This window comes from Kogia breviceps, chromosome 18 (assembly GCF_026419965.1).
Source record: "Kogia breviceps isolate mKogBre1 chromosome 18, mKogBre1 haplotype 1, whole genome shotgun sequence".
Lineage (NCBI taxonomy): Eukaryota > Metazoa > Chordata > Mammalia > Artiodactyla > Physeteridae > Kogia > Kogia breviceps.
The window spans coordinates 44,821,288-44,837,242 of NC_081327.1; the positions used below are offsets into that span (position 1 = coordinate 44,821,288).

General features: G+C 40.6%; 1 protein-coding gene across 1 annotated transcript in view; it reads left to right on the plus strand.

Moving 5' to 3' along the window:
- HYDIN (HYDIN axonemal central pair apparatus protein) overlaps window positions 1–15,955 on the plus strand; it is a 431,864-nt gene that overhangs the window by 141,919 nt on the left and 273,990 nt on the right. Inside the window, exons 9-10 of the mRNA XM_059043993.2 lie at window positions 2,704–2,905; window positions 9,163–9,346. Coding sequence (XP_058899976.1) covers window positions 2,704–2,905; window positions 9,163–9,346 — 386 coding nt within the window. The remainder of the gene's footprint in view (window positions 1–2,703; window positions 2,906–9,162; window positions 9,347–15,955) is intronic.

Sequence of the window (15,955 nt, forward strand, 5' to 3'; positions counted from 1 at the left end):
TCAAACATATGGAGTTTTGTTTCTTTGCATGCCTGGTTATGTTTGGCTTTTTAAAAATATAAATGTATTTATTTATTTTTGGCTGTGTTGGGTCTTTGTTGCTGTGCGCGGGCTTTCTCTAGTTGTGGTGAGTGGGGGCTACTCTTTGTTGCAGTGCGCAGGCTTCTCATTGCAGTGGCTTCTCCTGTTGCTGAGCATGGGCTCTAGGCATGTGAGCTCAGTAGTTGTGGCTCACGGACTCTAGAGCGCAGGCTCAGTAGTTGTGGCGCACGGGCTTAGTTGCTCCGCAGCATGTGGGATCTTCCCAGACCAGGGATCGAACCCGTGTCACCTGCATTGGCAGGCGGCTTCTCCACCACTGTGCCACCAGTGAAGCCCTGTGTTTGGCTTTAAAAAAAAAAAAAATGTTGAACAGTTTGAAACTTTGGATGCAGGTTTCTTACTCCAAAGAGAAGTGGGTTCCTTCTTCCAGGTTTCTGAAGGCAAAACTAGTCCATGACCACCAAATTCAAGGCTCAAAGTTCTCTGAAAGACTTAGGTAATGCCAGCATAATATTTAACTCTGAACTAGGGCTAGTCTACTTCCCATTTACCCTCATTTTGAGGGTACAGTCCTTTGAGGATCAGCTTATTGTGGGGACATCCCTTTTTTTGCCTTAACCTCCCCCTTTGGTTGGTAGGCTTAGGGCTTTGATTTCTCTCTCTCTTGACCCCACAAGAATGATAGCTTCTTTGATGAATGATCAAAGAACGATATAACACACACACACACACACGTGTGTGTGTGTGTGTGTGTGTGTGTGTGTAAAATCAATTAATACATGAAAAAATGTTTAACATCATCTATAATTAAGAATATGCAAATTAAAGCAGCAAGTTTTCACTCATCAGACTGTTAAATTTAACTCATCAAAAAGCTTAAAAGTTGACAAGAGTGCATACCTTTATTTGGGAAGCAAGTACGTGAAAATATTAACAATTCTTACCTCTAAAAAGCAGGCCTGGGATTGAAGGAGAGGAAGATGTTTTCTTTTCATGGTATATGCTCTTAAAGTTTTTACTTCATGTACATATTTTTAAATAAAAATTTAAAATGCCTAGATACTTACTTTTAATATATATATAGTTATTTATTTATTGGCTGCGTTGGGCTTTTGTTGCTGGGCATGGACTTTCTCTAGTTGTGGCAAGCGGGGGCTACTCTTCATTGTGGTGCGCAGGCTTCTCATTGTGGTGGCTCCTCTTGTTGTGGAGCACAGGCTCTAGGCACGCGGGTTTCAGTAGTTGTGGCACGTGGGCTCAGTAGTTGTGACTCGCAGGCTCTAGAGCTCAGGCTCAGTAGTTGTGGTGCACGGGCTTAGTTGATCCGTGGCATGTGGGATCTTCCCAGACCAGGGCTTGAACCCGTGTCCCCTGCATTGGCAGGTGGATTCTTAACCACTGAGCCACCAGGGAATTCCCCTAGATACTTGCTTTTTATTTAAATTTTGGGGAAGATTTTGCTGTGTTCAAAGTGACTGGGCCTAGAAAACATTTGTACTGTATAAAGGGTTATCAGTTTACTAAGTGGTGCTCAGTTCATATAGTCGTGAATATAGCAGAAATATTTGCTAAAAAATAAAGTCCAAGTGATTAGGCTTTCTGGTTCTGATTAAAATGGTAGCAGCACAGATCAACAGAACATTGATGATATTTAAGTATTTCTTTTTTCTACTTTGATGTCAGGCTGAGGCACCTGCTGTGACATTGCAGAGATCAGATAGAATATAGTTTGTAGCTTTGTGTCTTCTTGGAAGTCCCAGGGGCCTCATTTATATGCCTAGAATCGAGGCAATAGGTGCATCCTGAATGAAGTCAAGGACTTAAATTACTATGCTGAATAAAGGTGTTCTTAACATTAAAACATTTAAAAAGTTAAACATAACTTTTGTCTTTCTATGTTTTGCTTTCTTTGTAACCACTATCCAGAGATAGTGTTGTTTTCTTTTAATTGCTGTTGTTTAGGGATGTGGTTCCCTTTTTTTTTCCTTTGAGTTTAAAGTGTCATTTATTATTATTATTTTTAACATCTTTATTGGAGTATAATTGCTTTATAGTGTTGTGTTAGTTTCTGCTGTATAACAAAGTGAATCAGCTACATCTATGCATATATCCCTATATCCCCTCCCTGTAGCGTCTCCCTCCCTCCCTCCCTAGGGATGTGGTTCCTTTTAAATATTCGGTTTTCTATTAATGAAGTTATTAACGCTTCCTTCCTGATCCCCTTTGTTTGGACTTAGATCCTCTCTGCTGAGCAGCTCTTCCCAGATGTACTGGGTGCAGTTAATTTAAGAAATCTAGCTCATGCTTGTGATAAAGATGAGGCTAATGATTATAATTCTACAACTCAGGTGCCCTCATGGTCAGGTTGTCGGATTTTAAACTACTACAAAGAAGAAAAAAGACTGGTAGCACTCACCACAACAATTCATATTTTATGTATTTTTTAGAATAACCAAGAAAGATAGTTTTTCTCTGTAACTGTACCAGACATAACATGTCAGGTTTCTGATCATGTCTGATCTCTGACTGATGGTGGCGGGGGGAGTATGAAATGTCTAATGCTTGTGCTATATTCCCTAATGTCACCTTGGGGGAAAAATAGCCTAGTAGCATAGTTCTAGAATAAATCTCAAAGTGTATTTATACTTTGTTAATTTCTAGGTGAAAAAGTATTTATATCTCTGTATGGAGCTGCTATAGACATGAATATAAGGCTGGACAAGAATTCCTTGATCCTTGAGAAAACTTACCTATCTCTGGCCAATCAGCGAACTCTAACTATTCACAACCACAGTAACATCATTGCCCATTTCCAGTGGAAGATATTTGCTACCCAGGAAGAGGAAGACCGAGAAAAGTATAGGTTTGTAAGAAAAATCACTATCTATATGCTATCTGTATAATTTGGGGGAACATGAAACTTAGTTATGAAAATTCTGTGACTTTCATGGTAAGTTTCTAACTCACTCAGTCTCAGATTTATTATAACTTGGGTCCAGTGTACAATGCTCCCTTTTTCATTTAAAGAACTGGAGCTGAGCTATGTGGAACACAACATTGTCCATCCTCGGTTAATCTTATCCCAGTTATAATTTATCAGTAGCTAAACTCCTGGATTTTAAAGACCAAATACATCATTCTTCACTAGTCTCTCAAAACTAATCTACATGTCTTTATTTCTTTTCATAACCCTAACTAGATCGATCACTTTTCATAGGGTTTCTAAAAATAATCTCTTTTGGATTGGGATCAATGTGGCCTTTTTTTTTTTCTTCAGTGAAAAGGTACTTTCAGAAAATATGAAGAATGGGGAAAAAGAGGGCTTAGATATAATGGCTTTTATATTTTCAGTTTTAGTAGCATTCTCAAATCCCTGCTAACCATATAATTTAATAGTGATTTCTTGTTGGTATCTTTAATCTACTGCTTTTTAAAATGATACTTCAGGCAGTGGAGAAAATTAATAAAATGGAAAACCAAACTGTTTTAATTAATCTCATCACTGTTAAATTTTGAATATTTCTTTTTACTGAATCCTTGATTCCTTTAATTCCATTTGCAATTTTATCTTCTTCCATCTTCCCTGAATTAGCTCTTTTGCGGCTTTCATTGGAATTTATTTCAGCCTTTTTTATTTGCCTCTTCATTTTCATTAAAGATTAGCCCTGGGAAGCTTCAAAGCTTTGTTTAAAACCAAGTTAGTATGTGATAAAAATAGAAGTCCTAGGTCTAGGGAAACCAGGCACAAATCTCCCAGTGTGCTGTCCCTAACTCAATCAGAAGGAGCTGTGACAGTGATAGGACACAGTGGACCAGAAGCTTTATCATTCAAGCAATGAGCTTTAACCACCAGATTGCCACTGTGCCATCTTTAAAAAGTGAGAAAAGAAAAGCCTTTCCTGCCTAAAAAACTTCATTTTGCCTCATGGTATAGATACCAGTAGTTTAAAAAGGCAAGAGGAGACTACTCATCCCCGGTTTCATATGTCCTGATTCTTCAGCTGACACGTATGTACCAACAATCAGAATGATCCAGGCATGTTTAAAGATAAGATAGGAGAGCAGGTACAAATAAAGAAACAGCAATAAAGGTAGTGTTTCAATATCCTACTTGTGCTGTGGGCATAATCTTTTGGGGAGAATGAGTATATACTATTAGAGGGAAAACCAGCTTTAATTTCAACTGTGTCTTTGTGTTTGACCAGATGTACAGCACGTGATTGATGCCATGCCGATGTTCAAAAAGTGTTTATGGAAGTTAATTTCAACAGTGAAACTCAGGAAAAATTCAAACCAGTTGCTATCAGAAATGCTTACGGTATAGAGAATATAATTTCAAACACATGTGGATGGGCTTTCGCGCCCCCCCCCCACCACTTCACCTCCTCCAACACTTATGGCTCTATCTCTAATATTATCCTTGAGTCTTAGCCTTCCTTTTCTCTTGCATTGTCTTTCACTGTCTCTCTTGCTCTTTCTATTAGTTCCCCTAGCAATTTTTTTGTAGCGAGGGAACAGTATTGAAGAGCACTTTCATAACCATAATTGGAAGCTCAATTTTATCATCTTGGATCATGCCCCTCCCTTAAACAATGAAGTTGAAGAGTGACTTCAGATGGCTAAATAAGAATACCTTGCTGTGTGTGGGTGACACGTGGCGACATAACTCATGTTCCTGCAAACTGGATTGGTTGATCTAAGTGAAGAGTCTATTGAATATTCTCTCCCATTCCCCTCTCCCTACCCCTCTCTTAGGGCCAGATGCCTAATCTCTTATTTGACCAGGTATGTCTTTTCTCCCGTGCCTCTCTTGTTTCTCGATAACATTCCCAAGCATGCCACAAGTTTCATATTATTAGCCATGGATTCTTGTCCTGGATGTAACTAGCCATGAAACCCCCATCCTCTCAGAAAGCAAAGCAAAGAAAGAGGTTTGCTCTTTACTGAACATTTGGTTCCTGTCTTTGGATAGCTGCCCCTTGGGTGGGTGGCTGTGCTCTTGCTGTGGGGGTAGGCCCTCTCCTGCTCCCTGTCACAAACCCCTAGGTTGTCTCTTAGGCTCACATCAGTGGCAGATAAAGCAGAATGTTCTTGGATAGCTTTCTTGTGGGCAGAGGTTTGCTCATCCCTGAGAAGCAGCAGTGATATCTTTAGCTAATGGTATAAACTCTCTTGAGCTCCCCAGCAAGGCCAGTGCAGGAATCCCTGGAATAACCTTTTAAATGTTTGACTCTCCTGCTCCTAATGGTGAGCAACCTCTTCCTTTTCTCCTCTTCCTTCATCAGGCTCTGTAGTTAACGTGTAGAGAGAAAGGTCCAAATTTGTCCTGAACTTGGAACAGAGATGATCTAAGTGGGCTCATGTATACTTTGAGAGATTAACGTTTCCCTTTGCAGCACCCAAATGACCTAAGATTTTAAAACTTCAGTGTATATTTTAAAGTGAGACACAAAAGCCTGCCCACTGCTTTCCAGTTATAACATGGCTTAAAACTCATCCCAAGGCATTCAGCTACAGGGGCTGAAAGTTGCTCCATGGTGGTTTCAAGAATTCTAATTGCTCTAGTATTATGGATGTTCTCAAGACCCTATTCCAGCCATCTTGGTTTCTTGTTCTCCAGCATCTTGATGATGTTCCTAAGCAAAGACTTGGACGTCTCTTCTCCCAGTGCAGGAATTTCAGCCCTACTGAGCCCTATTCCTTTCTGGCAGTTTATAATTTCCATTCTAGGAAGGATGACTTCCTCTCTGCTTACCAAAACACGTTGGTACAAACCTTAGGACACATGTCCAGATTTGGGGACCTCCAGCTAATCTCAGGCTCCATACTCTGACAATGAAGATGTTACTTCCCTTGGGAAGACGTTCTGGGCTTCGAATTTTTTTCCATTTTTTTTTAAACCTTAGGAATCAGATATAAGAACCTTTAAAAATTATCTTTTAGGTCTCTCCTGATATTTTTCTGGGAGTTGCAGAAATTAATCTCTTCAAAAACTGGTGCTGAATTCTTTCCTCCTTACTTCTTCTGTCTTGGCCTGAGGGATTATAAAACATCCTACAAGATTCTTTCATCCTCATTTTCATCGCAGTTTATTATATTCAGAGACTCGGCATGGGCATTTGAGGATTTCTGCTCCCTATTTCTCCATCAAGGTCATGGCCATTGTCTCAATAGCAACTACTCTAATTCTAGATCTGCTCTGTGCAAGAACTGTAGAATCCTCAGTGGAGCCCCCCCACAAAGCGTTCAGCATGGATGTGTTCCAAAACATTCCAGTGTTGGAAATGACATGTTTCTCTTAATAAATCAGTTTTGAGCTTTGAGCCTGCCACCCAGGCTCCAACTTAATCTCAGCTGTGGTTGGGGATCCCTTCCCTCTCCTAATCATAAAAGAATCTGAAGACTTGAGTGGTACCTGATAAACAGGAAGAGGGCCTCTAGTCCTCCTTTTATAATAGGCATCACAGAGTTGCTGTGTGTCCAGGGTCACACAGTCCATCTGAAGGTGGATGGCTCCATCCTTTCCTTGCCAGGTGTGGACATGGGAGTATTTCTGCCAACCATGATGGCCAAGGTTCTTAGTTTTTAATCTCGTCAGCATCCAGTTACCACCTCTTGGGGGTGTTGTAAAGGAGCAGGGTGCAGGTCTCTAGGAACTCAAGATGAGGGGCAGTACTGGTTCAGTGCTACTGTACTTGAGACACAAATGTTCCCCATTGAGTATAGTCCATTAGCTGGACTGTAGTTGATGCCTGAAGGTGATGGGTATTTGGGCTAGCAGACCATTTGCAAAATGGGTTAAATCCATGGTTTTACTGAAAGAGAAGGCTGGTGTGATATTACACTCTCTGATGAGAGGTCTCTTCATCTGTAAAATAGAACCACCTCTGAGTGCAAGAGACCATGAGTATCAGCACAACAAGATGGCAGAACAGTAGACTGAGGTATATAGAAGTCCTTGTTGGAGTCAGCCCAGCTTAAGGTGGTATCGCACGTTCCCTTCTTAGACTCTGAGCCATGGCTCTACTTCTGCATAGAGGGCAAAGAGGATGACATCTGGTGTCCCCCCCACCCGTGCATTATACAGCTGTCACTGATTCAAGAGTCCCAACAGCGTGGGAGAAGAGCATCATTTGGGAATTTTTGTTTTGTCCTCTTTTGTTTTCTGGTGTAAGGGCTAAGTTAATCATACTCCTCAATTCATAGAGCATTATCATCCTTGGTCCACGTAAAGCATTTTATCCCCACACCCCATTTCCATTAACCCCCCTAAGTAAATGTAATGTATATGACTCCCATTATTTATTTAACCAAAACTTCAATCCGTTACATCAAATTTACCCACTTTTTTTTAGTATTATTGCTAGAACTTAGATGAACCTCTTTGTTACTCTTTATTTACATCCATGATTGGTTTTTTTGAGAATTTATTCCTAAGGAATAGATATCAATAAATTCCACTTGCAGGAATACATGGTTTCCTGTCTTTCTGTGGACTGAGCTGTCTTGAATTTGCCCTGCCCTGCCCAGCAATATAAAAGGACGGCTGCTCTGGTTACCTTGTACACTGCTTCCCATCTAGCAATAAAAAGGGAGCACAGAATGCTTTCTTCCTGGGGACCAGAACATACTGAACCTATTTCTTTGACTTCTTTATGCTATGTGACCAAAGGATCCTGAACACTAAAGTTATTTAAAAAAGAGTTATTTGACATTGCTGAGCATGTGGTTTGTGTGAAGTCATTTAGAAAATAGTTAGGGCTGGGACTGGAATTCAGTGACCCTAGCCTCTCAGTCAGTACTCACATTACTAAATAATTTATCTCTCACCACTGGTGATACCAGTAAAATGCTGGGAAAATGGTCATGTATCCTGGGAGGAGATGAAATTCAGTCTTCAAAGTTCAGGTGAAGTAACAGACACCAGGAGTAATGTGAGCATAGCCTGAGTAACGAGTAGAATGTCGGGAAGGCTGCTTTTCTGACTTACCACAAGGGATATGAAGATCTAGAAAGAGAGAGAAAAAAGGACATGTCTCCAGGTGTAGTCTGAGCATTTTATAAGCTTGACAACTTGGCGATTGCCTGCGGTTGATACAAGGAGAAAACTGGCATTTATTGAGCAAATGCTTTGTCCCAGGAACTACACCAGGTCCTTGATCACATTTAATTCTCAACATATCTTTACGATGGAGGAGCTCTTGTTCTTTCCATTTTATTGATGAAGGCACTGAGGCTTAGAGGATTTAAGTAACTCCTGAAGTCACAGAGTGAGTAAATAGATAGTAGAGTCAGTACCAAAACCTAGGCATTGGGACTTGCCTGGTGGTACAGTGGTTGAGAATCCACCTGCCAATGCAGGGGCCACTGGTTTGAGCCCTGGTCCAGGAAGATCTCACATGCCGCAGAGCAGCTAAGCCCGTCTGCCACAACTACTGATCCTGCACTCTAGAGCCTGTGAGCCACAACTCCTGAGCCCACATGCCACAACTACTGAAGCCCGTGCACCTAGAACCCGTGCTCCAGAACAAGAGATGCCACTGCATTGAGAAGCCCGCACACTGCGGCAAAGAGTAACCCCTGCTCGCTGCAACTAGAGAAAGCCCGTGCCCAGCAACGAAGACCCAATACAGCCAAAAATAAATAAATTAATTAACAAAACAAAAAGAAAAAAGGCTCTAGGCCTTGCTGGCTCCAGATTCTGTTCTCTAGGTAATAACAGCTAAGAAGGAATTCAAGCTAAGCAAGTGTTGAAGAAATGAAATTGCACTTAAAGTGTGAGAGGCAGGGTATATGTTAAATATTGAAAAAGCAGCCTGGAAAACACAATTACCTAAAAGAAAATATTTGTCCAAATATACATAAGGGCTCAGGAGTAAGCAAATGGCCATTGAGTAGGACAGGAAGCCTGGGAGCATTTCTTAAAGGAAGCAAGCTGAGGTTCTTGAGAGGTTAAAGTACAAGGTCACTCAGCTGGTATATTATAGAGTCAGGGCAAGGAAGGACCACCCCAAGGTCATGGGTGAGACTATTCCCAAGAGGATGGGCTGGTGGGGAACCCTTTACAATGTTCTTCATGGGAGTATCAAAATGAATCTCATGTTTCTTGCTCTTTTTTAGGGTCTGTGATGATCTTACCAAAGAGGAAAAGAATGAGACCGATGGCTTTCTTGAGGAGTGCATTACTGATCCTTCACTCCAACAGCGTCTTTCCATTCTGTCCCGCACCTTTGAGAATCAGAGAAAGCTGGTTCAAGAAGATAGCATGGTCTTCTTGAATAACATTTTCAGTGTTGAGCCTCTGGTAAGCACATAAATACAGTCTGACCTTACAGTAAATGTAGTAGGGATGCAGGGCTTCATTTGATGGGATCACTCACTCTGAGATTGATATGGTGAGTTCCAAGAGCATAAGGATTCCATCTCAGGAGCCTCGTCGTCGTTATGAGACAGTGAATGAAGATGAATAGTAAGAACACTCAGAGGTTACGTTGTTAGGTCACACTTTATATACTCCAGTCACTGTTAAACACTTCATATATATTACATACTTTATCTTGTTTGTATATATATTATCAGTTTTAATCAGTCCCCCATTCTACAGATGAGGAAATTAAGACTTAGAGAAATTTGATAACTTACTCGAGCCCAAACGATTAGTGTCAGTAGTTAGAAATTTATCCCTGATTAGCTTCACTCTAGAGCAGGGTTTCTCAACCTCTGCGCTGTTGACATTTGGGGCTGGATAATTCTTTGTCTTGTACATTGTAGCGTATTTAATAGCAGCCCTGACTTTTACCCATCGGATGCTAGTTGTGACAACCAAAACTCTGTCCAGATGTCAGCTGTCCTCTGGTGGGCAAAATCACTCCGGTTGAAAACTGCTTTGTCCTTAATTCACTTAATAAATACTTATTGAGTGCATGTTCTGTACCAGGCACTACGTATGTACCAGGCATCGATGAACAAAACAGACATAGTCCTTGACCTCAATGCCTATCTAGTGAGACCTGAGCCTGAGTTAGAACAGGATCTGTCTGATTCCACAGACTAAACTTTTTTTTTGAGGTGTACAACATAGTGATTTGATATTTTTATAGATTATACTCCATTTAAAGTTATTACAAAATAATGACTATTATCCCCTGTGCTATACAATATATCCTTGTTGCTTGTCTTTTTTATACACAGTAGTTTGTATCTCTTAATTTCATAGCCCTATCTTGCCCCTCCCTCCTCCTCTCTTCCCATTGGTATACACTAGTTTGTTTTCTATATCTATGAGTCTGTTTCTGTTTTGCTGTATACATTTGTTTGTTTTATCTTTTAGACGATAACGTTTAGTATTTTTCTTTCTCCATCTGACCTATTTCACTAAGCATAATGCTCTCTAGGTCGATACACTTGTTGCACATGGCAGAATTTCATTCTTTTTTATGGCAGAGTAATATTTCATTTGTGTGTGTGTGTGTGTGTGTGTGTGTGTGTGTATCACGTCTTCTTTATCTGTTCATCTATTGATGAACATTTGGGTTGCTTCCATATCTTGGTTATTGTAAATAATGCTGCTATGAACATTGAGGTGCAGGTGTCTTTTTGAATTAGGGTTTTCCTTTTTTTCGGATTATGTACCCAGGAGTGGAATTGCTGGATCATACAGTAGTTCTATTTTTAGGGTTCTGAGGAACCTCCATACTGTTTTCCATAGTGGCAGCTTCAATTTCTATTTCCACCAACAATGTACAAGGGTTTCCTGTTCTCCACATCCTCTCCAACATTTGTAATATGTAGGCTTTGTGATGGTAGCCATTCTGACAGGTGTGAGGTGATATCTCATTTTATTTTTTGATTTGCATTTCTCTCATAATTAGTGATGATGAGCATCTTTTCATGTGCCTGTTGGCCATCTGTTTGTCTCCTTTGGAAAAATGTCAGTTCAGGGCTTCTGCCCGTCTTTAATCAGATTGTTTGGGTTTTTTGATATTGAGAGTTGGCATATCTGGGCTGCCCTGGCAACCCATTACGCTATAGCCGACTGTCTCCCACATTATGCTTTCTGCAAATACTGGATCTGAGGGGTGGTAGTGTATGTTCCTTGCGAAGGGGAATTTTGTGCTCAAATAAGTTTGGGAAGTACTGGTTCACGAGAAGGTGACTCTCAAAGGGAAAAGTGCAAACAGTATTTCCCCAGGACGAGAGACCCCTTTTCCCACACAGTATCCACCGGAGTCAGTGTTGTGTGGATCCTAGTTTGGTAACTGGTGCTGAGGGTATCTGAGACTCACTGTAAGGTTTGGATCAGGAACAGGATGTGTTCGGGGTGTTCTAGAAAGATTATCGTAGCATCAGCTTGTGGATCAAATTGGAAGAGGATGGTTAGAGTGTGGGATGGGTAGTGCAGGTCAGGCAGGGGAAATTCACTAGTGCAGGGAGGGTCGGGGAAACTGAACATCTCTGCAGGCAAGTGGAGCATAAGGTGTGAGGGTGACACTGACCTGGAACAGCCTGGTGATGATCAGAAAGCAAAGGAAATGGCAGCTGTGAGAGATGCTCAAAAGAAAGACGCTAGAGTGCTTTTTGACTGACTGGCCATTGATGGTGAGACATGGTGAAGAATCATATGTCTTCTCAGATCTGAACTAGAGTGACTGGGAGAATTATAATGTCTTTGATAGGACTTAGCAAGTCAGGAGTCCTAGGTTTAACTCCTAGCTTTGCCAATGGCAAATGTGACCTTAAACAAGCAATTTGATCTCCTTTGGCATCAGTTGCCTTTTACACGAAATAAGGATATTTGGGCATGTTGATCCTTTTTAGCTAGTAGGTTATGATTCTCCAGTTTTAGAACAGACTCTGAGATTGTTAACATCAAGGAGTGCCTTATCCTTATCTGTATCCCAGGCCTAGCACAGTACCAATTAATGGGTGGATGAAGGAAGGAAGGAAGGAAGGAACGAACAAATGGAAATCAATTAATGATGATGATTTTGGTTCTGAACATGTTGAATTTGAGATGACACTAGATGTCCAAATAATTTTGGAATTGCAGTACTTGTGGGATGGGAATCAGGACTGGAGGTGAGGTATCCTTTAGAGGTCTTCATGGAAGGCGTGAAAAGCGGATGGAAATTTTAAGAGCAGAGCAAAGAAGGAAACTTGCAGTGGGCCCAGGACGGCCCCCAGGTGCTCATCTTTAGAGGCCCTGCAAAGAGAGGAGAGGCTGTGAATTCACAGAGAAGGATGGCCAAGAGGAGAACCAGACAGCTGAGAGCTCACCAGCCTATCCTATATGTCTCTCTACCCTATTATGCCTTGTTCATCACCATTTTCTACTGAAGGATCTTCTGAATCTTGCTCACATAGCAGATCAGTTATGCCAAATAGCCACTATTTAATTTCTGACAGTTGAGCTATGCATCAGCAATTAGTTTTTTAAATTAGGATGTGATTCCTTTTAACTAGCTTCTTGATACGAGCTGAGTTCATAGTAGAAGCAGAGACGATTAAAACCAAGCAGTGCCACCTACTGATCTAACAGTCAATCTCTAATCAACGTCCTGTTCAAAAAATAAAAATAAAATTGAAGGTTGATGCAGGGGTTTAGAGACTACCTTGCTTTCTGATGCGCCCTTCAGCCTCTGTGTCCACCAGGAAGGATATTGTCTTCAACTGAGGTAAACTTAAAAAGTAAACAAAAACCAAAAAAACCCGTGTTTCCTTAGGTCTGAAAGGAAGTAAGAAATGATATGCTTATATTCTCAGACCTATGTCTATATATCTGGTTCTTTAAATGCGTCAGCCAGAACAAAGTTTAGTTTAGCCCTTATTGTGTTCTCTGTATATTGAGTGTTTTATGGGAACACTGTTCCTATTTTAGAGGCTCTTTCAATTTAAAGCAAATAGATTCAAGATTAAGAGATCAGTCACTGTCCTTAAATTGTCAAAAAGTTGTGATGGGTTTGAATTTAAATCACATTTTATTTATGTGATCATGTGAGAAGTAGTTTGACTCAATGCTGTAAGAATGTCTGATCCAAAACTCTAGAACTGCAAGTTATTACTCTGTTCTACCACCACTTGGCCACTGGTTAATTCCACTGTCTTCCCATCATGCTCATTGCCTACCATTGCCATGGGGTCTGGTGGAAGAACCTTGAGGAGTTATGCTGGGGCATCTTTGGTACTGCTGTGGTCACAGAGTGCAGAAGTGGGAGTTTGTCTTTTGAGAGACCCCAGACAGGTTCATTGAAGATGAAGAGGGTGGGCAAAGACCCGGGGAGAAGGCATTCCTGGGCAGATACAAGAAAATGGGCTGGAAGGAATTTTTTTTACTTGGTAGTTTATTGATATTCTAATAGTAACCATAATTGTTGTTCTAGTCATTAAAGCATGTGCTGTGTTACTACTATTTTTATCGAGTTCCTCATGTCCATTCTTTTGATAATGTCTTGAAATATTAATGTAATTAACCTAAAATTTCCCATTTATTCCTGACCTAGGGAAGGTAAAAAGTTCTATAGAGTACTGATCATTTCTCAAGCCATTTGCATCCATATAGTTTTCTTCCCCCTTTGGAAAAGAATTGTGAAATTTAGTCTATTAGGCATGTTTTGTGCCTTCCAGAAAAACAAGTGGAATTGACTACCTTCAGAAATACAATATTCTATTTTACTAGATGGACTTTGGCTGTACAGAATTTTGACAGTCTCATTCTGTTATTTCCTCTGCTTAGGTCTCTTGGGTACCCTGAATGAGAGAGAGTCAGAGATAAAAAACACAATTGCGAGAATTGAGAGGCAGAAGAATATTACAGGGCAAAAAGAGAGAATTAAGCTTTCGGTTTCCATGGGCATCTAGGAGTCCTCTGAGAAATCACGGCACAGGTGTGCTAGCCTTGTTTCTGAACTCTGGTACTGCTGGCTCAGGTCACACTTTTAAGATGCAGCAATTTTCTGAATGTTGAACACTTGATATTTTCTCAGAAATAAGGGTCTGAGAATTTAAAGATCTTTGCCCAAACTGGCCCTAAATGATTGGCCAACTGACATCAGTGAGCAGGGAAGACATTTCTGCTCCTTCATCCAGAATCCCTAGGGAAGCTTCAGCTTAATGTAACTAAGCCTTAAAAAGGGAGAGAAACTTGATAATTTCTTTATTACCATGTAAGTAACAGTAAACTATGCTTTGTCATCACCTAAGCCTGCGGAAAACATGTGGTTCAGCAATTCAGACTTTGAAAGCACAGCTCAAATTTAGTTCATTTCTCCCAAATCGTCATAGCATGTGAGCTCAGCAGAACCAGGTTGGGTGGGAGCCCAGATGGCTACCAAAGAGGAAAGATCTAGCTTTTTACTGCAAACCCCTTCCACTTCTTGTACCATTAGTCGTGAATCACATTGCAAACATGCGGGCGCTGACTCCTTGGAAAAGGACACCGGAAAGGAGAAAGGAGGACAGGGATCTGCTGAGAGCAAACTGTCCTTGACAAGTCACGGCTCTTCGGTCGGTGTGGTTTTCCCATTCTTCACCCTCCCTTTATTATTATTATCGTTCGTCCTCTCAGATCTTTGTGCTCAGATTAGAGAACCAGTGGAGGTGGAGGGAGGCCTAGGGAAGTCTTAGAAACAACAAGCTTCCTTATGCCACATTAAATAAATTAAGACCCTTCTGCTGTCTCCAGAGAAAGGCATGAGCATCATATGAGCACAACTACCTCAGCTCTGCAAAACCCCACTGGAATTTTCACCATACATGGGTTGGAGTATCTCACCCAAGATAGAACACACCTTTTGTGAAACTTTCTCTGACAGATGGCCAAATCTTAAACCCCTCTCTTAGAAACTTTTCTGGTCATTATTTTGAGAATCAGAACTTTACTAAATTCACAGTTTCTAGTCCTAGGAGATATACTGGATGAGAAAAATCTCCTTGCATGTCATGTGCCAATTCAATCTTTTCTCTCCCTGATAATTAGGATAGTTTAACTTCAGTTTTTTAGCTTCTATTTTTTTCCCTATATCTCTTTAAGACACTTCTCTTTGCCCCAAGTGACAATAGAGAGCCTCCCATTGATCTGAAAGGTGCTACAAGAGCAGTTGTGGGTAGTGACACAGATTATAGCTTCTAATCAGTGCTTTTATTTTTTTTTCCTCTTATTGATTGATAGAAATTTGACTTTAAGAGGATGTTTTTATTTCCCAAGAGAAATCTTTAAATTTTTCTTAAATATGATAAGATAGCTGAAAATATTTGATTATACAGTGAAGAATGTTTCCATTTTGGTGGAACATGATGGAACTCATTACACATTATAGCTGCTCTTGAAGTCATTATTCGCTGAGCTTGTTCTAAGCTGTCTATACCCTACCCCACCAGGATAGCTTGATAAAGATCCTCCAGTGCATTTCTCAAGAGCTGCAACATACTAATGTTGACTGTATCATCCACAAGAACTTCCTGTGAGTCACCTTCCAAGCTACCTGAATGTTGAGTGGCCTACTATGTTCACTAGACAGGAACACCAGGTCATGCTGGCTTCAATGAAGCCTGATTGTTGGTTGTAGTGTTTTTAAATTTCTCCTGGCATTTTTTAAAAACAATATGAGAAAGGTGAGACCTGACATTTTGTTATAATTGCAGTAGGGTTCAGGAAGTTAAAGAAAAATGTATTATAGAATCCCAGCTCTGCCACTTACTATTGATGTGGCCTTGGGTGAGATACTTAACTTCCCCTTGCCTTGGTTTTCTCATCTTTAAAATGGGGATAGTACTACTTCACCAGGTTGTAAAGATTGAACCAGATAATGTATATCAGCATTTTAACACAGTGCTGGGAACATGAGCTCTCAGTTAATGGCTGCAAATATTATAGTTTGGAGTTATATACAGTTCAGTCTTGTATTGTGTCTAATCT